The sequence below is a fragment of the Phaethon aethereus genome (assembly GCF_964289735.1).
Source record: "Phaethon aethereus genome assembly, chromosome: 15".
NCBI lineage: Eukaryota > Metazoa > Chordata > Aves > Phaethontiformes > Phaethontidae > Phaethon > Phaethon aethereus.
In genome coordinates, this window is record NC_138591.1 from 4,550,683 (window position 1) to 4,577,417 (window position 26,735).

General features: G+C 43.1%; 1 protein-coding gene across 1 annotated transcript in view; it reads right to left on the reverse strand.

Annotated features, from left to right (window-relative positions):
• Window positions 1–2,107: 2,107 nt before the first annotated feature.
• Window positions 2,108–26,735, reverse strand: part of FOXK1 (forkhead box K1) — a 48,331-nt gene continuing 23,703 nt past the window's right edge. Inside the window, exons 2-9 of the mRNA XM_082006816.1 lie at window positions 23,879–24,076; window positions 13,233–13,389; window positions 11,802–11,948; window positions 9,873–10,066; window positions 8,554–8,720; window positions 7,535–7,816; window positions 5,394–5,618; window positions 2,108–3,100 (exon numbers count right to left, since the gene is read on the reverse strand). Coding sequence (XP_081862942.1) covers window positions 2,880–3,100; window positions 5,394–5,618; window positions 7,535–7,816; window positions 8,554–8,720; window positions 9,873–10,066; window positions 11,802–11,948; window positions 13,233–13,389; window positions 23,879–24,076 — 1,591 coding nt within the window. The 3' untranslated portion in view covers window positions 2,108–2,879. The remainder of the gene's footprint in view (window positions 3,101–5,393; window positions 5,619–7,534; window positions 7,817–8,553; window positions 8,721–9,872; window positions 10,067–11,801; window positions 11,949–13,232; window positions 13,390–23,878; window positions 24,077–26,735) is intronic.

Consider the following 26,735-nt stretch of genomic DNA (forward strand, 5'->3'; position numbering starts at 1 on the left):
AGAATGGGTGAACCGATCAAAGACATTTGCTTATCCTCAACTCTCATTTTAACCAGCAGGCACTGGGAACCACAAGAGGAAGACTGAGAAAGTCTTATTCTGTTCTAAATACTGAGGAGGAAAATCCATACACGAAACCTGAGGATGAGCTTTCAAGAGGTATCTATAAAGCTGCACGAAAACACCAGCATTCAGCTGATGTGTTTCTATGGTGCTGGACCATACAGAAGTTTAGTGCCCAATTATTTAGAATTTCCAAGAGAAAAGCAACAGTAAAGAAAAATCCACAATATTTGGGCAGTTTCACATCCTGAACAGGTATTCTGTTGGTTGGTCATCCTGCACTGACTCACCCAACATACTGGAAACCCCAAAACTCCTCTGCTTCAGGAAAGCTCCCTAGCCTCAGGGCTGTTTGAGAGGCGTGCCTGTATCTAAACCAGCAGTCACCCAAAAGTAATGATTAATCACAGATAAACTATGTTGCACTCTTACTTGTGAGTTCTTCCTTGAAGTCCATTTATTGAATTCTGGCTTTGAAAAGGCTACAGAGAACAGAGCTAATCCATGTGCTTTTCCGCTACGCTGCGCCTAGCCTTCCTAGCAGGAAAAGCGACAGCTGGAGGCTGGCCTGCTTCAATTACTTTGTGGTCTGTAACAATCCTCTTTCACAAAATCATTTCAGAGTACTAAAATCCAATCTAATGAATTGTCACTAAAGGCACACACCTAAATTATGAAAGCCTAGCTGTAGATAAATGAACTGTCCTGAATATTTTGTGTGCCTCTAACTGCAGAAAGTAACTGCAAACCACAGACCAAGAAATTCTTTCAGAAATATTTCTCACAAAACAACTGGCTTGAGAATAAACATGGCTGGGTTTTATTCAAGCGGTGGGACTTGGCTATTGAATGGGATTTGGCAAAGAGAAATGAAACCTAGAAGGGAACAAGTGATGCCAGCTGTTACCTTGAGGATTTCCTCCCCCCTCCCCAAATTCCAGCAGACATGAACGGTTGTGCCTTACCCCCTAATCCTCACAGACATACTGACAGTATCATTTACTGTGCACTGGGGAAACCTTTTTGCAACATGTTTATGCAGTGGGCTTGCCTCTCTGCTCTGCAATAGCATTGTCAGACTGTACAAGACCGTAATCTGATAAAAAACCACTACAGTCAGGGGGATAACCTACCAAAGGTATACCCCATCCCTCTGTAAGTCCCTTTTGCCATTACCAAAGCCATAACATTTTCTAAATTAAAAGATCTCTGCTGTGTTGCTAGAAGACACATTAAGCAAGGGGATTGCAAACAGGCATAAAACCAAAGGGGTTAGCTGGAGGCGACGCAGGGGTTGATTTCTTTGCCAGTCACAAGGCATCACACACACCCACTGTTCCACGTGGCTGAAGTGACTCAAGCCTGCTTTACTCTAAGACATACTTGTACTATGTGAAGAGCCTGGAATACAGTTTGAATAAAAGCCTCTTCCTACTGGCCAACCCAAATGGTCCTCAAGGGAGGATAGATGGGAGAGGGAGCCAGGCAATGAAAGGAAACTCCAAACTCCTTTTGGGAAAACGTGTTTAAAACCTCCAGTGACTTTTGCCATGTGGAACATAAAAGGTCTCTTTTGCCTTGTTTTCTACACCCTTACAGAATTTGTATTAAACAGAACTCTGTGGCTTTTCATCCCAGCTCCCAACTTCCCTCTCAAAAGAGTAACACAGGAACTTTGCTCTCAGCCATGGCAGAGAGTCAATGACAGACTCCTACCCCTCCCTGGCCTCCTGACCATTGTCCATCTAGTTGAGGACCACACCACCAACAGGAGGTGAAGGCAGACTGCTTTAGTGCAGAAGACCAACCAATATTTTCTCAAGTTCACAGAGAAAGTGGCAACGTCTTCACCTACAGTGCTATTTTGAACAAAACCTGGTGCTCCAGCACAGGATGTGATCAAACACACAGAGAACCTTTTGGAGACACCCTTCCCCATGTGATCCTCAGTCACCAAGGTACTTTGGCTGTTGTCCAGAGCAAGTGATGAATAATTGTAAGAAATCATTGAAGGTACAAAACCCTTTGTTTTTAATAACTTTACAGGAACCAAATTAATACAGTTCCTCTGTCATCTTATTCTCCCTCAGAGGGAATGAAGAGAAATTGCATCTGGAAATCCAGGTGGTTGAGCCCTGTAACTCTTCCTCCTGAACCCCCACATAAATAAACATTCGTTCATACTCAGAATTTTTCTGTTTTAAAAAACAAGATCATCTGCCTTTTTCTTTAAGCTTGGTACCATGTTTCTTTAATGCTGCTGTTGTGAGATACTGCACCCATCTTTCAGCATTTGATTGCCTTAGGTGGCCTTTTTAAATGGTCCTATGGTTCAAAGCTCTGAGAAGCACAGTATTAAGGCATAGAAAATGAGGAGTTTTCTTTCCAGGGAGCAGACTGTATTTGTGTTACATTCCTTTAGATGCTGAACTGCAAATCCCATCCCCTTGGAGCCAAAAGGGGAAAAGACAGTTAGATATCCCAGCAGTCATACAATCAGTTGTCTGTATTTTTCTGAATTAAAAAAAAAAAGAAAAAATATCCCATAGATAAAGAGAGAACAGAGTTCCAGGTAGGTAAAGACAGAACAGAGTTCCACATATGGGTTCTTGGGAGGGGTTTTCCATTCTTTTTGGCACCTTGTGATTCTAACAGCTGTTGACCTCCCGTTTAAAAAAATCTGACTTTAAAAAGAGCTCTTTATCCGCTATGTTTTGAGCTGTTACAGTTGTGTTTTGTTTTCTTTGAAAGCTGCTTTAGGGGCTGCTGCCACCCCATGCCCACCCCGCATCACTCCAGCTCCTCCCACCGGTTCTTCATTCACTGGTTGCCTGTCCTTGTGGCATTGTAGATGTGATGACTCCAGTTTGGGCTGAGACTGCTCCACTGGACTCTTCTATCCGGGGTCTTTTGACTTCAGGTTCACTGGAAGAGGCTGCTGCTGTCTCTTCGGTCCCTGTCTCACACACCCGGCTGACTACAACAGGAGTGGACGAGCTGGCCTGGGCTGCAAGAAGCTGCAATGGATTTGTAAGAGCTGGGAATAGGACAAGGGAGAGAAAGAGAATTAATGTGATGAAGTACCACAAGTGTTTGCTATTCCAGAAAACAAACCACCACAGTCAAATGTGACAGCTGGAACATATTCAAGTGTTGTTTTCAAGTCCATTTTGTAAGGCTTGCTAGCCTTGTCTCTCCCTCTCCCCCTACAATCTCAGCTTTGTGCAAGCTTCCCAAGCTGGTAATAATCCCTTTTGTGGGAGAACTCTCTTCTTCCTATCTGTTATCAAAGCAAGCATTGGCAGCTAAGTGGTCATCTCCAGAAGGGGAGGATCAGTCCCCTGCTAAAATTACAGCACACCTTCTCTTTGAGAGGTAGCTCTCTGGACACCTACAATCAGAACTTCCTGCAAGCTACAACATCTGTGTGCTGTGCCTTCAATTTAGAGGGCTTTCTTTAGCCCTGCTTGCACAGTAAGAACAGCCAGTCTGTTGGGAAACTAGATCATAATCCAAATATTAAGTGTACTGACACCTCACTTGTAAAAGGGGGAGGAAGGAGATTACCCCCCACAACCAAATGCATTCCCATCACAACTGGGACCAGAACATAGGAATTTCTGGCTCCCAATCTTGTATTCCAGTACTGACAAAAGCTCTTACCCTCCCACTAATAAAAGTGGTGAGAAAAAAAAAAGACAATTTAAGTAGCAACCCTCTGGAAAAGTGTCTACAATTCCCAGTTCCAGACAGAGAATGTGTTTACACACTGGCTTTGGCACACAACACTGCTTGGAAAACAAAACACATGCAGTTTTTGGCCTCTGCATCAATCGCAGAGGCAGCCAAAGAGGACTCAGGAGACAGCATATCCTCTGCCCTCCAGACTGATTTGCAAAGGATGGAATGACAGAACATTAGTGGTGTGTTCGCTGCTAAGTGCATCAAAAAGGAGCCCTAGGATAAATAAAGCAAGCAAACAGAACAAAGGCTCTCAAAAGCCCAGTGACTTCTACCAAGGCATGGGAAGGTGGCTGTAGAGTATTAAGAGGGTGAAGGAAAAAAAAATAGGGTAAGGATGAGGGCAGTCACCAATTACAGCTCAGTGATTTAAAGAACCTAAACCCTGCAGCTGAAGAGAAGTTAACTTCATACAGACAAGAGTCAAGAGACTCAGGCTCCGTCTTGTGAATGAGAAAATTCACTACCACTTACAAAAAACCCAGATGCAACTGGAATACTTTCCAGTTTGATGAGAGCGCTAGAAAAAATTTTGGTGAGATTAGAATATTGTAACATAAAAAACGTTAAATATAAGACTGTCTGATTCTACATTAGACAAACACTACTGCTGGATAGCAGCAACTCCACCAACATGATCTATTTAGTATCTTAATATCCTAGTTGCATAAAAGCCTTATTGCTATAATTTTTTCATTGCTCCAATAACATTCTTGCAATTCAAAGTGCAAACCAGGTGATACTGCAAACAGACGTGGCAGAAAATTCTGTAGAAACATTTGTACCTTCATGAAAGCCATCAAAATGCCACTAGTGCCCTTCATTTCAAACTCCCCATAAGCACCAGCCTGGGACAGCAGAGGTGCTTAGCATCTCATTGAAAAGGTCTGTAAGAAACCTGGATATTACCATCCTCAGTCATTATCCTTAACTGAACAAAACCTGAGGTTCTGAGCAAGCAATAAGAGGCGGCTGCCAAGACATAGCTAGTATGGGATTTTAAAAATCAGGCTTGACAAATGACTACTACACATCCTGTATATAAAAAAATCCTACATTCATTCACCTGATGAAATGGATCTTATTTCTCTCAGGCTCTGAGACCTTAAGATGGAAAAGTATGTTATTTTTGTAATACTCTATGGAGTCGTATTTCACAAGATCTAAAGAGCACCATGGAAATTTTATTATTTGGCACGCTGAAAGCAAAGGCTGTTTGTCAGAAGAAAACAAATGAGAACAGGCTCAACAAAAGAATCACTAACACTTTCAACATGTAACCCTTAAAAGGTAGAGAATATAAGTAGTAATAAATGCATAGCCAAGGACAAAGGAAAGACACTGGACTTTTCAGAAGCAGTGCTAGATAGCAAAACTTTTCCACTAGAGAAAGGGAGCAGAGGTAGACAGAAGGATATCTACCACTGATATTTACAGCCACAGAAGTCGAAGAACGGGAATACCTTTGGAATTGGACACATGGAATAACCTGATATATACTAAGAAGAGAAAATCCTTACAGCTTTACAACCTAACTGCTAAGCTTAGGGAGCAATTAAAAACCAGAAAGCGATGGAAACTGAGCCTACCATAAGCACTGCCGGTGATGCTGTTGGTGGGGATGGCATGTTTCCCATTCTGAGTGACTGCCCGCACGGGGAGCTGATGCTGTCCAATGGTCACTGGAGCTGCCTGCTGAAGGATCGTGACTGTCTGTCCTGGAACACCCTGTGCCATTTGACTGGCAACTGTCTGAATAACACGGCTGGCTGTAGGTATTGTGGCAAATGCGATTGTTGGCTTTTCATCCATGCCTGCTTAAGAGTAGAACAGACAACAATAATTTACTACCCTGGCTTACGAGCAGGCTTTACTCTCATTAACATTTTAGCAGTGATACATACCCCAGGCTTACACATGTGAAAATACCTCAGCACCACAGAAGATCAGGGATGAGTATTTGAAAACACTAAAATATTCTCTATTGCACATATACTCTATCAATATTAAGAACATTTTTCTTACAGCGTAATCCACTCAGCCAAAAAAAAAAAAAATCAAGATTACAAACTTGACCCTTTGTCCTAAAAAAGCATCATCTCCCTTACTGGCACATTATAGCTGTGATATGGACATCAGTCACTGCAAATCTCATAGCTGACTTTGTAAGTACAGGCAAATTGGCCTGACTCGATACCACACAGCAGGAGAAGGCAATAAGATCTTGAACAATGCCTGGAGCCATAAGTCTGCAACAGCTTGTTGTCAGGCCTGCACGTAGGTTGATTTACAAGGAGGTCTTTCCACAACTGCAAGCTTTTGCCAGCTATGGAAGTATAGGAAGAAATCAGGAGGGAGAAAAAAAAAATAGCAGGGCCAAGTTCCTGGATAGAGATAACTGTTTGAGAGCACTCAACCACTCATGTCACTTCCCAGGACAAGTACGGCATGAATTCAGCAAGTATGTGACAGATACAGGACAGCCTCCTGCTGGGCATGCAGGAAAGGAGAGCCACTCTTCTCTTCCAGGGGCTCTGTGGGTCTTAAAGCAGAGAAGGCAGGCAGGAGCACAAACTCATCAGTCCTGTAGGAAGAGAAGACTTCTCCCATTTTAACATTAGTAGACAACAAGAGTGGAGTTAGATGGGACACAAGCATCCAGCTGAGACCTGCAGGCAGGCTGATGGGAAATGGGAACAGAAAAGGCAAGGAAAGAGGGAAGATTAGGAAGGGAAATGGAGCAACCAGGAAAAACAAAGATAAGGTAAAGACTAGAAAAGGATATGAGTGGGACTAAGAAAGGGATAAGTAGGGACAGAACAAGTGACAGCAAGAACTAGTGAAGAAAGAAGGGAGCAGGTGACAGGCAGCTGTGACTGTTTGTGCTTCAGGAACATATATGGGATCCAGACAGGAATTTCTAGAGAATGCAAGTGAAACTCAAGCAGGACAACCAGTGTTGAACTAAAAATGCCAGCGGTCCTGCTACTGTGGCAGGGAAAGGTCTTTAATTTTTTTCCTTTCCTTAGAGAAGAACCATTGCTCCACTGCCCACATAAAAGCAGAGTAACTGGTCTTGCTGCTGGTACAACACACATCTATCTTGTAGCACTAAGCCCTTCTGAAATGGCAAGCAGACAAGATGTTGTCTAGATCACAGCAAGAGAACATTTAACTCGCTAAATCCCCCAAGGCTGGAATTTCCAGCTTAGGAAAAAAAGAGGCCTTTGTTGTAACTGGTTTTTGAAGATTGCTTTAATGGGGCACTGCCTGCACTTCTAGAAGCACATGCTTTCCTCTAGGAATCCAGGCCTGTGGAAAAGAAGGGCTCAACCATTTATTTACAAGGCCATCCTGAAGCAGAGTTTCAGCCTTTCCCAGACTACCTCTTTTGGCTAAAAAAAGCACACATTTCCATAGCATATCCAGCTAAGCAATACACAGACGTAATACTGATATCAGGGTTAATATATATATTTAAAGCACTGCATGTTTTTTCAGCCTTTAAAGTCTGTTAAGATTTGTTCCCCACAGGACAAGGGAGCACAGCTGTCCTGCTCACTGGTGGAGATATCAAATGGAGTAGCTTTTATTTGGTTTAAGTTTTACCCAGAGACACATCTTTTATTAAGGACTAAGCACCCAGTGATTGAAATAGCATTTGAAGACCCATGCCCCCCAAGCCTGCTCAACACTTATTAGCAGAGTAGCAGGGGAGGTGAAAAGCTACCTCGGTGGTCACCAGCTAAGTCCAACACTGCTCCTGCAGCTTCATGAGCTCCTCCTGCTGTGCCCTGATTTGTAAGGATATATCCGTTTGCAGAGTTTGCAGAGGAGGTCACAACTCGGACCATTGTAACAGTGGGAGCTTGTTGAACTACGTGAATTGCATGACATGAAGGCTGTTGAGAAGTCACTATTGATGCTGGCATGTATGCGACTGGTTTTGCCACCAGAGTAGATGGTCGGGGAGGAACAGCCATAATCACTGGCTGGGCACTGACTGGAGATCCTAAACAGAGGAGAGAAGCGTACATTAATAGGAGAGGTAAAAAGGCCTACATTCATTTCACCTATTCCCTTCTAATCTGCAATACTCAGTCCTTCCGCATTGGCAGGAGTGGGGGCAGGGGGAAAAAAAAGCCAAACAGGCTTCAAAAATACCACCTTCAATCTTCTCTTTCCTAACTTACAAAAACCTTGCTTGCTGTCTGAGCACATTTCTGTGAACAAAAGCCACAATAAGCCAAAAAAAAAAAAAAAGAAGCTTTACTTAATGAGCTTTGCCTTCCAGCTTCACCAGGAACATCCTATACATCAGGCCGGTTACAGCACAGCTGACAAGATAAGTAAGATACTTACCAGGGCTTAACAGATTACCAAGGCCCTGGCCACAGCACCAGAGCTCTGCGTAGCCAAGTTGATCTTATCCAGAAGGCTAGTAAATTAGCGTGAGCAAGCTATGCACTGCCATGGCTACTCTTGCTGTCAGTTTAAAGCTTTAGAGCCACCTAGTTCAAAGTTAACTCCTGTGTTTCTACACAATTCTTTATCTCCTGCCCCCCTTATCCAAAGACTAGTAAGAAAAATGGTTTGAAGTTGCATATCCATCATCAGTCTCTAACAATGAAGTGGAAAGAGAGACCTACATCGTCCTGTAACACACTGGCAGAAGCATTCCTGTGGTGTCCTCAGCATGGCACTCTGTGCAACTGAACAGTCACCCTCTGTGAAACAAGAGCTACTCACCAGGTGCACTCTGTGAATACCGATACTCTGGAACTGAGGCTAACTTTGACCCAAAGTCGTGATCATGTGCAATGGGTGAGCCCTCCCGTGACAGGCACTCTGGAGTCTGTAGGCCACTAGAGTGAGGGGACAGCAGGCCAGGGTGAGTAGGGGAGGCAGGAGCACTCCTGAAACATCAGAACATAGTGTTGGCAAGTGTAGATTTATTTTTGACCACAAGACAGTGGCAGAGACCAAGAGTCATCTCCAGTACAGGATTCTCTAGCAGAAGGACAGCCTTGCATCCACACTACCCACTACAGTCTTGCTGGAAAGAATTGGAAGATACACAGTAACCTCACAAATGCTCCAGCACCAAATATCATCACATTATTCCTTGCTGAAGGAAACTGGACCCTTCAGAGTATGCTTAACATTTCATTTTAAGACCTACCCGCTGACAGAGAAGCTGTAAGTGCTTCATGTTCAGATCAGTTTTATGATGTCAGGCCATTCTCAAAGGATCTTTGTCAGTGTTTGAGAGTAACAGGGAGAGGAAGAAAGATACAACGTAGATGCAAGTGTCTGGCCCCGCATATGCTTACAGAGCAGTCACTCCCCTTTTTCCCTGTTGCCTCCCTCCACAACCACTGGGTTGCCACCTCTGGTCCCACATTGCTACCAAACACATGAACACTTCTTTAATGACAAACAAGACAGAGAAGCTGATCAGATGAAAACCTCTCCTCCTGTTTCCCCCCATTTTAACAGACAGAAGAGGTGTGGGATGAATATTACGTGAGACTGCTCTAGCTAGTGTTGAATTGCAAGTCTTATCCTTGCAGCTACAGGGCTCAGAGAAAGCTGTCACTGCACACAGCTCCTCTTTTGCAGTTACACCACTGACTGCAGCGGCTACACAGAACACCCCCCACTGCTGGCAACCATGATCAACCTGATCTTCCCTATAAGAGAGTGTTTTAAATACCACAAAATTTATTCCCACTATGATCTAATCCACATCTAAACACAGCTTTCCTGAAATGAGAGATTGGCATCTGAAAACACTTAACTACAGTGATAACTGCTTTGAATTTCTTTGAAATGATGCCAAAACAGGTATGTTATTTGATGCATTTTTGTAGTTTGGTTCTGTATATTTTTTTAGTAAACACTTAAGAAGTCAGAACAATTTTCAGATTTTGCCTCAGGACTATCTAACTCTATTACCTCTCAAACTATAAACAGAAGTAAACTTTACTCACTGTACTTCAGGAGAAGTTTTTGTTTGTTTTATTTGTAATGAGTTTGGCACAGAGATTAGAGGAAGTTGAAGTTACCTGGAGGAGAGAGGCCCGAAAGGTGTTCGGAAGCAGGACACTCCTCTTTGCCTCCTTTTTCTAAATGCTTGCTCTACTAGTTTGGCTTCAGAGGCTGGGTCAATTCGCCAAAACGAGCCCTTTCCAGGCTCCTCCTGTGAGCGTGGGACTTTAATAAAATAACGGTTCAAGGAGAGGTTGTGCCGAATGGAATTCTGCAGGAAGCAGAGGAATAAGATGATTATTTTGCCATAGGGAAGCATACAACAAAGACGAATAGGTTTTGCCACTCAGCTTCGAAAAATAAAACCCACACCACCAGAATCAGTGTTGAAGACAGAAACAAGTAACTCAACTCACACAGCTCCAAAGTCACAGGAAAACTGCAAGAGAAAACCTGGGGAAACATGTCAGAGTTTCTACTAACCATGCTGAAAGATGAGTTTGCTTGGTACTACACCATCATTTAAATACATCTGGAGCCAGGCAGTGCAGTGACTTTTCTGTGGAAAGTCATGAAAGCAGAGCTTTCCCTGAGGCAGGGGGAAATCACTGTAAACCACATCAGAACTCTCTCGCAAAAGACAGGCTTTATTCTAGGCAAGCGGAAAAAAATGACTGAGCCTGTGCTAACTGCTTACCTGCCAAATGATCACCAGGGCACCCAAAGATGCCCTAAAGGACATTGCATCTCGTGGCAATCAATGCAAGCCGTCCAAGATGCCCTCAGACTTCTGTCTCAGAAGAATCCACTGTCTATGTGGCACTAGTCTAGCACTGTATGGCTCTCCAGATGTTGACAAGACTATTTATCCTTTTCATTGCAAAAGCCCACCTCTTACTGGGTGTAGTGCTGTCTTTTGGGCTAGGGGAAAGGCTCGGTAAGACCAGGTGTGCACAAGCTCATTCCTGTTCCACTTTCAAAACAAAACAAGAGCTTTTGTAGCAGCTTTAGACGAGCCCTTCAGAAGTGAAGCCTTACAATGCTACTGGTAGGGGAAGGGAAAAAGGCAACTTCACTCTCCTCTGAAATGCTACTCTCTTTGAAGAAGGACACAGCAACTCGTTCACAAAGCACAACTCCGCTGAGCAGGTTAAGGCAGGAAGTGAATTCCACAATTAATTAGAACTGCAGGGAAAAGCCAGGGAGGCAGAAATGTATTTATTCCAACTGTACTCAAAGTGCACCAAGCAGTACTGTTCCTGCCAGTTGAACACAATGAAATCAGCAGCTGCAAGAGTCCTTCCAGCTGCATTAGTGTATTATATTCAAATGACAACACCCATTTCAGAGGTGTGATGCCAAGAAAAAGTCTGAAAGCAGGTGGAGTTGAGGTTTCTGGAGCTTTGAAAGCAGCCCTCATGTGAACATTTAGGCTTGATTTAGTATGTGTTAACTACATCTAAACTCTCCTATGAAGCTGGTCAGATTTCCTTTGTACCACAAGGAAGGCACAGACTTGAAATTCCCCAAGTTACCATTCTGAGATTCAAAACTTGCAAACTGTGACTTAGGCAATGCAGTTGATACACTGGGAAAACAAAACATCTGTGATGATTTAAGGTATTATCATTAAAAACTGGGACCCCAGTTTTATGCTGGACGTCTTCTGCTTGGACAGATCATGCCAAAGACAAGGTGAAGGATTAAGCAAGATTCAGGCAAGTATCTCGGCAGAGGAATCACCGATAGCAAGGATGTGGAAGAATCAAAACCAAACATGATTACAGCATTAAAAGGGTTTCAGAAACCCAAGAATCCAACAGTAACACACTACATTGCCCTAGAAAGTATTTAAAAAAACCCTAATCACCCACAAACAAACTAGTTAGCTTATGTTAAACAAATTCACTCTGGGAATAGTCAAAGCAGCTCTATTCCCAGTGCCCCCAATCTTTAATAAATGCATTTCAAAGTAGTTTAAAAGCTTGTCAGTGTCAAGAACTCACCTGCCAGCCTTTGTCAGCAGTCCTGTAATATGGATAATGCTTCGTAATGTGGGCATAGATCCCACTTAGTGTTAATTGCCTGTCCTGTGCTGAAGATATAGCCTGCACAATTAGCTGAGCATAAGAATAGGGTGGCTTGGACTCATCCTAAGGGGAAAAAAAAAAAACAAACAGAAATTTAGTCACTAACAAAGAATTCCTACACTAGAGTGTACCAACAACCCAAACTAAAAAAGCACAGTGGGCTGTAGTTTTCACAGGGGCTAACAGAGCATCAGGGGCAACTAAGAGGAACATCCTCCTCTTCCTTTTCACTCCTGTTTTATACTGCCACCTCCCAATTTAGCACAAGCATTTGTGTGCAAACAGGGCTATAGGACTGAGCCACATTAAAGTATCTCCTTCCCTCTCCCCAAACACACACAAAAAAGCTAATTTTAATCTGATTTAATTCCCCACTGAATTTACCACATGTGCTTACACCAGCACAAGGCACAGGATCAGGACAAACAAATGGAAGCAAAGAGTTAGAGGGTGTAGGGTACGTTCACTGCTTTCAGTGTGCATGAAACTAAAGCCTCTAATTCTCTCCAGCTAGAATTACACTTTGTTAGAAAGGTTTCATGCAAGTATGCTACCAGCTCTCCTCCCAGAACAAGCCCAACATGAAACTTGATCTTGTCCCTTCCCCTCTCCAGCAGGATTTGTTTCATTCTAGGAACTTTGTTTGCCAGATCTCATATTCCCAGCTCTTCATACTACTCCATCAAGAACAGCCCTTCTTGTCTCAAGGGAGAATTCAATCTACAAAAAAACCCGTCATCTAGTATTGTGCTCCTCCACCCAATCCCAAATCAGGTGGTTTTGGATCTAAATCTTTAACTTTGATCTGAAGATCAGCTCACCAAAATTAAATGTTATAATGATAACTAAGTTATTTTTTTAATCTAAATTCCACTTGCTACTCTCCTCATTTAACACTTGCTTAACAGGCCTTCATGCTTGTCTTAAAGTCAGAATACAGATCTCTCATGGCAAGGAGACTATAGTTTCTTCCCCTGCTTCCCCTTTCTCCAACTGTGTTTTCCAAAATACCATTAATTAAAAGGAGAAAACAAGACTCTGAATTTTAAAGTGCCTCTTCTTTCTGAGTTCTTGACTTATCAAGCAAAAAAAAATTATTCTCACTTAACTATTTTAATGAACGACTTGAATACATTTTGGGCAGTTAAGCAAGCAGATTCATCATCGACCACTAATAAGACGCTGGTTTGAAGGCATGGTCTCAAAACCCTGGAGGATACTGTATAAAATGCCTATGGCCCGGGTATTCTTAGACACCTTTTAACTATACCCAGCACTAGCAATAAACTGCCAGGTCTTAATAAGCCTCCCAGTGAGCACCGCTGGGTAAGTAATGTTTCTCTGAACCTTTGGGCTGTCCCCGCCAGATGCATCTGCCTGCTGTTCTGATGCTGCTTTTGCGGCATACTCCGCTGCCAGCTGCAGATCCGAGGTAATGTTGTGAACAAAACGATATCCTGAGGATCCAGCACCACGTGGACTGGCCGGGCAAGAGTTGGGAACACTGGAGAGGCAAAAAGGAAATACAATTATTTGTTACTTCATTTATTAACTAGACACATAGTTCTTACTCTCTAAGCTACAGTAAAGCTCCCAGGTCACTGAGAAGCAGATATGCACGGGACTTATTTTGCCCCTGTGATTTATCCAAAGCCCAGAAAGACTGAGGAAAAAAAAAAGTCAGGAGATAAAATCGGAATTTCTACAAAATCCTGACCCTCCTCCCCAACCACTTTCCGCAATCACAAGGCAGCAAAGTATTAAACAACTCCTCTGTATTTAAAGCAGCACTTAAAACAACGCGGGACTTAAAACAACATACACTGTATCAGGTATGAAAACTTAACTAAATAAATAGCTTGCTATTATAACTTGTGAATGAACAACCTGCCACTCTCCTTATAACAGAGGTAATATCTAATCAATCCTTCTAACAGATACAGGCTATGTTCTTTTACAGTATCATAGTTTAAGCACACAGTGCAAGCATCTGCCATGAGGGCCCCTAACACAACACCCGAGCTTCAGAAGATCATACCCCGATCGGCGCCACACAGCTAGAGACAGGTATTTGCTTGATTCACCAGCACAGAAATGCAGCTAAGAAGAGGGAGCTGCAATCACTAGCAGGTAGCTCAGTCATCAGCTTTGGCTAGCATGGGGAAAAGACACATTGAGTCCCAGGGCCACCACAAGATGGCATTACAGGAACAACTACCGAGCAGGAAAGCCATGCTAAAGCTGATAAAAAGCTACAAACAACTAAAAGGTGGCTATAGTTTGCAGCACCACTCAGGCACACAGAATTCAGTGCTACAAGATAAGAACAAATCAGAAAGGGTCGTCTAGGGATCACACATCCTTGATTTGCAAGGCTGGAAGGACAGGAGGAGAAGGATGAGTCTGGGAATCTGAAGTTCCCTTTTTCTGTCTCTCCTGTCCTCTGTGCTGTCCGGCATCAAGGGGAGCAACGCCAGAGCAGCACTACGCATAGCCAGACCCCAGAATTACATGTCTTCCACTTAAGAGCAGAGAAACAGTGAACAAGAAAGCAAAACAAAACGCAGAAGATTTAGGTAGTAAAACAAGCAGCTGAAATTGTAGGAAAAGATGCAAATTGAAGCCCACAGCTGGGAACGAGAATTCAGTAAAACTGGCATAAACAATCCTCTTACCAGTCAAGTGTCCAATAGCAGTGCTAAGCCTGACACAAATAAATGCAGTAACTGACACTCCGAGCACCGTGCTAAATGCTGCATGAAAAAAACCAGCACACAGTCCCTTCCTCAAAAAAGTGACTGTCTAAAAGCTTCCCCCACATGCATGTACACATGTGGACAGAGAGGAAACAGTGAGGCAACCCCTGTTTGCTCAATGGGCAACCCTTTCGGTGCATAAGCAATCTGATTTCCTAGCACAGTCCAGCCTGTCAACTGAGAAGTGCTGCTTCTCCTTGTGGCGTCTTTGCAAATGGCTGCGGTGCTGAGCTCAGCACAACCGAGACCGCTTTCTTTTAGAAGTGAGTTACAGGAGGGGCAGGCTGGCAGAGAGCGAAAAGGCAACAGAAATACCCAGCCACAACAAACCCTTGCAAACCCAAGCTCACCCATCTCCCATATTCTAGTCATGCAAAGTGTTGTACAGCATCCGTTAACCCTTTCAGCACCCACCGATAGTCCTTTGCATTAATGGGTGATGCTATTTAGCAGCGCAGCAGGACGTGAAGCCTTTAGGAGGTGCAAGGTATATAGTGTTGATGAGCCCACACGTAGAAATCTCCCTTTGCCAGAGATAAAGGCATTTCTTACCTAGCCTTTCAAAAAGCAGAGACCTGTTTGTGCAGGAAAGTGAATCAAAGTTTGCTATTCCGAGCTTTGAGCCCACTTCGGAAGTGGATAATGCTAAACCACAGAAGACGCTCTTGATGTCTTAGTATTCACATGGGGAGCTGGTGTGAAATTAATTATTCTGCTGTCATTTTTCAATAGCTTCTCCATATACATACTTCTTACAACGTGTAGATAATTACAAATGAAAGTCATTTTCATACATGAAACAATGACAAACCAAAAACACGTAAATTCTTTTTATCTTTGTTTGGTACTTGAGCAATTATTGTAACACACGGACTAGGAATGGAATAGGATGAAACGGAGTTTTCTGATTTTGTTCTTCATCTGCAGAAATACATGAACAGCAAACCACAGAGACAGCAACCAAAACTCAAGAAAAGGTGTGGAAGAAAAAAGTTCTCCAGTAACACCATGCTCTGTATAGAGCTGTATTTCTTTGCTGTTTGTTTTTTTTAAACAAATAAATAAAACTAGTATGGTTTCAAAGATTGTCCCATGTAGTTCAGATACAAGAATCTATTTGGTTCAAGATCAGCAGAACAAGTAGTCCAGCTTTTGCTGCTCAAATTTTAGCTTCTGAGGCTGATAATGAGTTTTAAGTATGATTGCTTGCCTGTGTTTTAAAAAAAAAAAAAAGGGGTGGGGTGCAGGGGGAGAAACCCTTATCCTCCTGCAGGGGTGTGATTCCCTTGAGTGCTGACAAAGCCTCTCCAACCTCAAGTGTTGATAACTTTTAGAAAAGCCAGTCTCTCCTAGTAAATAGTCACTGAAGAACCGGATAGTCCCCTGAAGAAGCAGCTGTCCCTTGGGACAGCCACAGCAGTAGCTGAACATTTACAGGAGGTATTTTTCTTTTACCAGAGTGGAGCACTTCTGCCCAGGTAGACCTGCTTCCTTTCAGCCTGGATCAACGATCAAATGAAGAGACACAAGTACAGAACAAACACCATGAACTTTTAGCTGCTCCTTGCAAAGAGACAGGGTAACATGGCTGCTAAGTGTTCAAGCTCTCAGTCAATCATCAGAGAGCTCTTCAGAGGGAAGGGAGAAAGAGCTGACTACTGGAAAAAATGAGGCACAATCTGGTCCCTCCTATTCCCCCATCCAACATGGGACAGGAGGAATGTAGAAACAGGTTTTACTAAAAATACCCTCTGAGGGTTAAGTTAAAATTAAACATTAGTGCAGTCAAAAGAAAACAAGCAAACACAATGCAGTGACATCAGTTTCCTGTAGTTCCTGGAATTCTCTTCACCACCCAAAGCTGGGGGCTGGCTGGGGACACTTACATGCACTCACACCCCCTTTAAAAATATTATGGAACAGAAAGACTTTTCCCTACAAACACCTGTTTTGCTATAAAACAAAAATCAAGTGTGCAGACAGTGATTATGATTCATTGGATATTAATACTGCATCAATACTAGGAGATAACTTGATCCATTTTGATACTATAACCTTTTACTGAAAAAAGCTACAGCTAGGTTTGCAATTTCAGCCAGCTCTCAGACACCCTAATTTACTGCTGTGATCCATGCTTACTGTCCATGCAGGCAATCTTAGCTTACAAGCAATCCAAGCTAATTTGGGTTAAGCTCATCTGCTAGGGAAGAAGGCATTTTGTAGAGGATGCAAGTGTTTTATACCATTGAAAGACACAGAGCACATAAGCAAACCAGCTGCAGTTACCCACAGTCTTAATCCTGTGGCACCATGGTTAATTCCCCAAGTCCCAGAGATCTTTGATATCCACTGAGGATTCAGCATCTCACCTTGAAACACTGACTGCAGGCAGCCATTGAACTGCAGTTCCCCAAATACCACCTGGACACTCAGCTTTAGGACTGGACTACAACCACATGCTGAATCACATCGGTCCTTTGCAGCATGTTTTCCATTTAATACTTAACCCTTCTTCAGCTGGAAGGCCAGAAAGATGAGAGCTGAATGCAGCGCCTGCAACACATTCACCCATTTAACGGGCAAAATTGCCTTTTAAACACAGGGCTTAACTTCTGGCTATTGAGAACATAACAGGTCTTTGTAGCATCACGATTCACTTTCAACTCATGCCAACAAGAATCTAGCCTCTTAAGTTCACAGCACTTTCTAGCAACAATTAAGTCTTTAAGTGGCAGCTATTGGAGAATACAGCTTACCGCATTTCTGCTGGAATGTCCAAAACCAGTTTAACTAATGAATCAGGGGGCAAAAATAGGATGTACCGCTGTGTGCATGGTGTGTCCACACCCAGGACACTGTCTTGCTTGTCTCTTCTTATTTCAAAAAAAGAAGGATACAGCAGATCCAGAGAAGGTACTGCTAGGGATAACTAGGACGATCAGCGATATGGACCAGATTCCATACAGGAAACAAATAGTTTAAGATAGAAGCTGAGGTGCAAGGTGACAGACCCTATAAAAACAAAGCCAAGAGGTGTCCAGCTCCTGGCCTCTTCCAATAGAAGAGATGTGAATACAAAATGAAATTAAGCAGCACATTCAAAACAAAAGAAAGCGCTTCTACATTTGTAGTTACACTGTGGAATGACATGCTGTAAGACAGGGCTGACGCTAAAAGTCTATGTGAATGCAAAAGGTTATTATTATACAAGTTCTTGGGGAAAGGAGGAAGACAGGGAACTCATCAGGGGCTTTATTAGACAGATAGTCAGGAAGTTCCTGCTCCACAAAAATGGTGGAGGCAACCTGCACATAAGTCAGCACTACTTTGTATTTTCTGTGTTCTTATATCACCCCAAAGATACCTGTCTGAGGCAGAACACCGGGCTAGAGTGATCTGTTGCCTGAGCCCATATAGAGATTCTTATGTAAAAATCTACAGATTCTCTCAATGCTAGCCACATTTTACAAACTGGGGTGAGGGTGTGTGTGTTTATATACAAAAATGAAGCAACAAGTGGTTAAATGATTTATTTACAGTCATATTACAAGTCTATGAACAAGCTGGGAACAGAAACACTCCCAAACTCCAGTGCCAATTTCCCCAGAAGGAGAGGCAGTATGAGAATGCAGGAAAGTTGCCCTATTAATTTCATCCTTTTCTGCATGAAAGATCTCTGTAGGGATCAAGCTATAGAGGCTTAATTTAAGCCAGGTATGTGGATAAAGCACCTATCCTCTTCTATGACAAAGAGGAAAGATTACCTGGGATCCCACATAAAATTGTTCACCTGACTTGGAATCTGCATTGCTAAAGAGGAAAAAACCCCATCTCTTCAACTTTGCGGTTTAGGACATGGTATGCACATGGGCAGTGCCTCTGAAAAATGCCTAAGTGCACATTTGTGAAGCAGGTACAAGAGACATAGCGTTGACAAGAGCTACAACCTTGGCAACACTGCCAATATACAGATTCCTGTCTGAGCAGGCAGGGTTTTTTAAGCCCCTATTGAGTACAATGGGAGAATCCCCATTTCTTAACATCTTCCCCACTTTCCTCCTCAAATGCAAACTGGAGATGCATTGCCCTGCACACAAGGACTATGATGGATGAATGCTACAAACCTCAGACTACCCCTCATATTCCATTTCATGAGCCTGCAGAAAGGTGCATCAAAAGATACAGGGACGCTTTTTACATGCAACAAGAATCAGGTCAAAGTACAGCACACTGGCTTGCGAAATGAGCGTTTCCACGATACACCAATCAGCAATAATGGGTGAGAATCCTCTGCTGCTCTTTCCTTCCCCGGCCTAGCCCCAAAAACATAACTCAAAGAACGGCAAGTCCTTGCACGTTTCAGACAGGTTTCAGAAACAAATCACAAGTGGTGAGACTGCCAAACCAAGCTGGATTTTGATGTGAAAGGAGAAATCTGAGAGCTACCCTGCCTGCTTAACACTGAAGAAAAACAAAGCTGTCGAACAAGGCACAGTGAGAGAAAGTTAGCTATCCGCAAAAGTTGAAATTCTTATTAATGGTCTATGCTCCAGTAGTTCCCCTCTTCGAAAGGAAGTGAGCTCACTCCAACCATGGATTCAGTGAACATTTTAGACTGATCAGGGGAAGAGGAACTGTCTAACTGGTGACATCTGCAACCTTTCCTTTAGCACATGGCTTGGCACATCGCCTCTAGCACATGGTCCATTATATGAAATAACCATGCATAGGAACTCCCAAGCCCAGTATAGATCATTACTTTTCTTTTGTGATGTATATGCATCACGCTAGATGGCTTGTGGTTTGGAGACAAGGGTGATTAAAAATAATCACTGGTCTGTCCAGTTGTGGGTGTTACCAGAGCCGTATATTCTGCCTCAATGTAGGAAGTACTGGATAACCGAGACAATGCAAAAGAGCCTGCAAAAAACCTGCCTTGGAGCTCTTCCCTGGCTTTTCAGTTAAATGGCTAATAGTGCTACAGGAAGAAGGAAAGCCCGAATGAAATTGAGCAGGCAATATTTATGCATCCTGTTCCAGTGACTGAAGGCATGCAGCAAAGTCAGAGTTCATTCAGCTTCCCACTACATACCTTTAGAGGAAATGTGCAAGTTCAGATTAAATCCCAAGTGTTCTGAAACAGTGTTGTACGCTGTCCTGGAGCCCATTAAAAAGCACTCCCTTTTTCCAAGCCAAGTCTGAATCAAAGCACAGTCAGCATTTGCATGTCTACTATAACATGGCCTCACACACATACACACTCTTCCATCATGGTTTACAGAACAAAAGCTCAATACATAATTTATCTACTACACACTCTTGAAAAGCCATTATTACACTATACATGCATAAAAATCAGACAATGAATTTAAATGACCTGTTAAAGGCCACAAAACAAGTTGGTGGCTAAGCCAAGATAACTGTAATTCTTAAGAGTGCAGGCCTCTCAGTAATCCACTATCAGAGCATGCAGCATGTTACTGAACTAATTTTGCCTAGTGAAAATAAGGAAAAAAGGAAATAAGGTTTAAAAAAAATATAGCTTCTGAAACCATGGCAATTCAGCTTGCATCTTCTGGTTTATTAATCAAGCTTAGAAAACAAAAGATGCAGAACGATACCAGCTTGTCTTCCATTATTCATACCATTAATTTCATTGTAAACTAGGTTTTGACCCTTCTAGCAGCAGCTGAACATGGGCAGGCACATTAAGTACTAACAATTCTTGAAAACAAAAATTCGGGTCCACACACAAATGTGTACCAGTTTAGCTATCAGCACAGAACCTCACCAGACACTTTTCAAGCAGTGGTTCTCACAGGTCTCTAAGGGCTCTTCCTCCTACATGTCAAAGAATTTTTTTTTCTCCCTGATAAAGACTGTATGTGAGCTAACTATTCATGCACTTTCAGTGGGGAAAAAAAAAAAAAAATCAAACAAGTACAAGACAAAGTGTTCAAGCCCACAGCCATTCTGGCACAGAGATAAACCAGAAGTAGCAGCTGTAAAATACAAATAACAATACTGACCTCCACAGCACAGCATTTAGTATTTCTTTATTGCAGGTTTTTTTTAAAAAAAAAATCTATCAGCGAGAACATAATTGCTGTTTAGAACAGGGAAGCCTGTACAGAGAAATAATTTCCTTTTCATGAATACTAAAAAACCCAACCACGAGGGGCAGTGCTGGAGGGAGATGCTATTTGGAAAACTGAGTCAAGTTACTCCTTAAGAGTCATTAACACCAACTGGAAGATAATAAAAAGGAAAACTAAACACTGTAAATCTAAACTCCAGCTCAGCATGTCATGAGACCAGGAACAGGCTCCTACCTCACACCTTGTTTCTGTGTTTCTGTTTATAATCCATGCACATGCCACTCTGGGGACTAGATTACAACACACATACGGAGACACATTCACATAGATAACATGGATTTAGAGCAAAACCAGGCAACGCTGTGTTTGTAGTGTAGGTAAGGAACTTCATGTCACCAGTGAGGGTGTCACCCAAAGAGGATCGATCCCCCAAGTGCAAGCTGCACAACCTTAAAGCCACATACCAAAAAACCGTCCCTTAACTCCTGAAATTGTGGATCAGTTCTGTCTCCCAAGAGGCAAAGCCAAATTTAACGAAACTACATATGGTATTCACACAGCTTTTCAATGCCTCAAATCTACTGATAAGAGATTTGGTGATGCTTTGCCCTTTGTTATGTTGTGTAAAATGGATAGGCTGCTTCTACCAATTTCTTAAAACCACAGCGGCCTTTTCCTTTTTGGAACATGCAAGTCTGACTTTTTTTAAAAGGAATTTTGAACTCAAAGCAGGAAGAAATAAGCCATGTCTGTGTGTAAGCCTTACAGCATGCTTGCTGCCAACCAACATTTTCCCTTAAAGCTGCACAACAGCATTCAAAACATATCTACAAACAGCCCCTCCTGGAGATAAAACACCTAGTGAAGAAAACAGCAGACACTTCTCCCTAGGAGTAAGCAGGAATCTTTCTTTGCAAAGCTGCTGAGGGTGGCAGGTTTGGTTTTGTTTAACTAAAGCTCATTCCCTCCCTAGGCAGTGCACTTCGCAGAGGGAAAATAAATAGGCTGGAAAAAAGCCAGAAGCTTGCAGGGGGGAACCTGCTGGGAAGCAAGTTGCAATGTAAACAGGGAGACAGAGCAGGGCTGGGGGTCAGGAGGGCAGGGCTGGATCTGGCAGTGCGGGCGCAGGTACAGCCCCTTGCCCCGCACCAGGGCGGAGGCCGGAAAACGGAGTGGGGAGCCACTTTCCAAATAGGAAATTTCACCCTGCCCAGGATTTCCAAACTGCAATAATTTTCCATGGGCCAATCAGGGAGGAGCGAGGCAAACGCACCAAATTAGGAAAGTCAACACTGGAAGGGGGAGAGGGAGGAGGAAGAGGAGAGCCCAGCTCATGCAACCACCTCGCAAAGCCAGCGGTGGGAGAGGGGTACGGGTCCCACACTGAGCCCCTGCCAGCCCTGCCCTCGGGAAGGGGGAGAAGACACTCTGCCAGCCTCACCCACCACTGTGGGGCCATCAAGATAGCAGAGAGCTGCCCTGAAAGTCAGATGGCCAGAATGCATAGCTACACACTCCCCAAAGAGCATTCCCTTTCTTGGGCAGAAACACCCAAATCTCTTCCCAAAGGGTGGCCCACAGGGTACTAGAGCTGCCAGACCCTGCAGAGGGAGAGGGGAAGGATGAAGGGGCTGAGCAGGGATGTTTACAAACGTGTCAGCCCCTCCTCTGTAAGAGGAACTCGGAAACTAAAGGGGTTGGGCAAGTGAAACCTCAGATGTCTTTTGAGGTTTTCTGAAGACTTGGCTGGATTAGCTTCTGCTCAAGACAAACGGATGCAATCATTAATCATCCTTAGTAAACACTCTGTTAGGGGCCGAGCACAATTCAACACTACTATTTCCACTTTCTCCTTATGCAAAAGAAACATTCTCGGGGAGTCAAATATCAGTTGCAGGCATACGCCAGAGTCAAAAGATACAGCCTCTGTTAGTAACACAAACCACACTGTGCTGCTTTGCGCAAGATGACTGAATGGAAACTAACTACCATATGTTGGCAAAGAAACCACCCCCCTCCCCTCCCAGCAACAAGCTTCATCTAAAAAGAGAAGGTTAAATATAAACTAAAAGCAGTGCCTGAACAGAGGACTAAAACCACAGCTACCTCCAGCCCCCCTCTTTCTAGAATATCTGCACTGCACATCTGTGCAGCTCTGCAAGACCAGGGGAAAAACCCAAACAAGCAAGCACCTCCAGATCTATGCAAAACCAAACTGTATTAATTGTGACACTGAAGTCGTTCTCAGCCACGTAAATTTGACTACTAATCACGGAATTAGTGCTGACTGTCAGAAGGTGTTTGTGTATTATATCTTTTTACAAATGTACAGACAAGAAAACAAACCAAAGGCTATTACTATTACCAGGTACACTCTTGCTATTCTGAAGCCCGCACGTTTTAAAACTCTAATACATCATTCTATATCACAACTCTTTTCCTTTATAAAATCTATTATACTTCAAGTTAACAGCTTTAACGTTAAGAGATTAGTGCAACTTCATAACATCAACTCTGCCAAGAAAGAAAGAAATAAAATATTCCAGACAGTAACTTGATGTTCACATTATTTCTATTGCACATTCATGAATCAGATTTACAAAACAGGATACTCGCACAGATGTACATTCAGATTGCTACAGCCCCTCAAGCACATGGTCAGCATCCTACCCCCATTTCCTTCTATTCCCAGGAAACCACGTGCCAATGGTCACCCCTGTCCCTAACACAGGCACCACCCAGCAACAACAGAATATTCTCGAGATAAAAATAAAACAGGCAGTCCTAACATACAAAATATTTGCCTTTCTTTTCTCCATGCATAGAGGTAGATATTTCTTGATAGATATTTCTCATTCCACTGCCAAAGACAGACTAGTAACTCTCTAGTGTTAAACTAACACTCAAGTTCCCCCCCATCCTTTCAGTTCTTAAACAAAACCCTCGTGCCCTACTTCCAGCCACCATAACACAGTTTTTAGCATCTTCCATCATTTTGAACATCAGATATTTAACTACTTATTTTTAATGGGGTATTTCATGTACCAAGTATACCAAACAAAACAGGGCTGACAGACTGGTGGGGGAAAACACAGATGGAGTTTCCAAGAAAACACACTTTGGAGAGTTAACATCTTACCTGATAGTGCCTGTGGGTGATGGGAGGGGACTGACCACGCTCCGGAGATCCGGCTCCGGGATGTGGATCTTCAGAGGTGATATTTGAGGGTAAAGTGGCCGAAGGAGAGGTGATGAGGCTTCCTCTTTTGCTTCCTCTTTGTGGTATAAAGATGTGAACTGGATCTTTATAACCGTGCTAGGGAATCGGAAAGTACATCTGTAAGGGAAAGAAAGGGAAAAGTCAGTTTCACACATGATGCTAAACATATTTAAGTGGTTTTGTATGCAACTGGTGAATCATTAATTCATTCATAGCATAGAAGTCCACCATCTGCCCAGTGTCCCAGGCAGGATTACTGATCATTCATAAATCCCTGTAAATGTATCACAGTGATCAGATGCAAGCTGAAAGTTTGGGTCAGTTAAGTGATTTCCCCAAGGCCATGTATTCAATTAACAACTAAGCAAGATGCAGAACTATAATGACAGACTCTTGGGTTCCTGCTATATCAAGGACTAGGATTTATCTTTTATTGGCTCCTTGCACGCAACTCGGGAAGTTACTAGAAAGTATCTAACCACAAGCAACATGGAGCAAGAGAGTCATAAAGTCCAGACAGAGCAAAAAACGGCCTCCAGGTAAGACCAGTCAGCACTATTTAAAGACTGGCCTCTACATATTGTATAACTAATACCCATTTATATCTCTGCACATGATGCTAAAGGATCATCTAGCAGGTTTCAGATTAAAATACATTCATTTAGAAGTGCCTCCCTTTAGAAAGCATGGGTTGTAGCTAACAGGGTCAGAACAGGGCCCCTGCTAGCCTATAGGGCCTCATTTCTCTAAATAACTTCTTTCTAACTGTTATTTCAGGGGGCGGGGGGGGGAAAGATAATCACACATCTACCAGTGTAGCCTTAAGGAGATGCTGGGAAATTCAAAAGGAAATCAGCACTGACATTTCCCATATTTGAACAGAAAGCTTTCTAATTTATAGTGTCTAGAATAGGCACAGGGCTGTAAGAGCAAGTGTTCTGCAATTCTTCTTATTGCACTTTAATTAGACGATAATGTGCAATCAATATAAGCTTTCCAGGGATCATTGCACTGATAGTAAGGTTAAAGCAGCAGGAAATAAAAACCAGGTTTCACCGTGGGAAAGGCCAGCAGAGCACAGTCATTGTGCTGGCTTCCAGCATCTTGCCTACAGGAGGAAGTGAAGGGGCTCGGGCAGTGTTGTTCCAGCACTGTAAATGCTAGTGTAAGGCCACGCATAATTCTTTTAACCAGTGCATTTTCGAATCCTGCCAGGTAACAGAACAAGGTGGCAGGCAAGTAAATCCGTATTTGTGACCACCTTATCTTAATGCCACTATCAATGGGAATGCAGAGAAACATCCTATCACAGCTCTGAAAACATACTCTCTTGCCCTTGGTTCTTTCACACAAGGTAGTTCTGCTCTAAGGTAACGTTCAGAAACCTGCTGGGAAAAGTACAAAATTACCATTCAGGCATAGGGAGCTCATTCCCATCTCCCACCTCTTCTCCAAATGAGCTGGCTCAGCATTCAGTGGCTTGGACTCACAATGGCTCTGCTACACACAGGAGTCTGCATTGCATTTAATTGACTTCAGAGGTCCTGCCACCTGCACTCATCAATGCATTAAATAAGAACATCATTGCTGGCAATGCAGCCTAATCATGTTTATCTAACCCTTCTAAACATTGTTCCCTGCAGACTCAATACAAACGCACGATTCAAAACAGCAGAGTGTCCATGCCTTGCAACGTCTGCCAGCAGCAGGCACACAGCTTACTCAGGTGAGCCTGAAACAAGACTGTTGAACCACTACTCTGGATTTTTAAGCTTTCATACTGCTACATGGATTTACTTATAGAAAAAGCAGAGAACACATAAATTTGCAATGAGCATCACATGGACTAAGGCTCAATACCAGTATGAGCAAACCTTCATCATTTGTCACAAGCATTTACCAGGGAAAAGCTGAGCTTTCTTTCGTAGAGTGATGGAATTCTCTGCTGCAACCCCAGGTGCTCAGCATTTTTCAGCATCTGAGTCAAGTACAAATCAGTCCTTGTGTAACCGTGTTCCACAACCTGTTGCTGATCTCAACAGGTCTGACTGCACAGAGCCCTAAGGCAGTTTTGCAGCACTATTGAGGCCAGAAGATCCCCACTGCAGCTTCATACTAGTAAGGAGCTCTATTGCACTGCCACTTAAGTCTTCCTTTTCAGAAGGACCCAGTAACGCAAGATCCACATCTCCTACACATGACTGCTTCCAGGTGATGGTGCAGCAAACTCAATTCTACCATACTTACTGATGCTGTAAAAATGTTAGGTAAATCAATACCTGCACCAAAAACACTGTGAGGCAGTCCCATCGGTCTGTGAGTATGGGCAATCTTAACAAAATCTGTTACTTTTCCAAAATCATGAGTCAACCTGAAACGAAGTCTAAACCAACCTAATAGACACATGCTGAAAAGGCCTGTCTAACACTGCTTTTCCTTGCGAGCCTCCCCAAAGCTATCCGATTCAGCCACATGACTTACCCGCAATCTCACACTGGAATGAGGGAAGACAATCAGAGAGACGAGGGCTGACTACACAAGCAAACAATTTGTTGGCTGCTGTGATTTTGTTTTTAGAAAGACAGGCCTCCCAACCCACTGAAGCAGAACCCAGGACTCACAGCTAGCTTTCACACATTACGCTAGCTAGCACATACATGGCCATTTTGTAAGGAACCAGTCCCAGAAAAATCAGAGTGGATATATGCAAGGGTGCTCACAGCTTTAAAAGGCTTCTGCAGCCTGGTCTGTGCTGGCTTCCACTATTGACACTGCC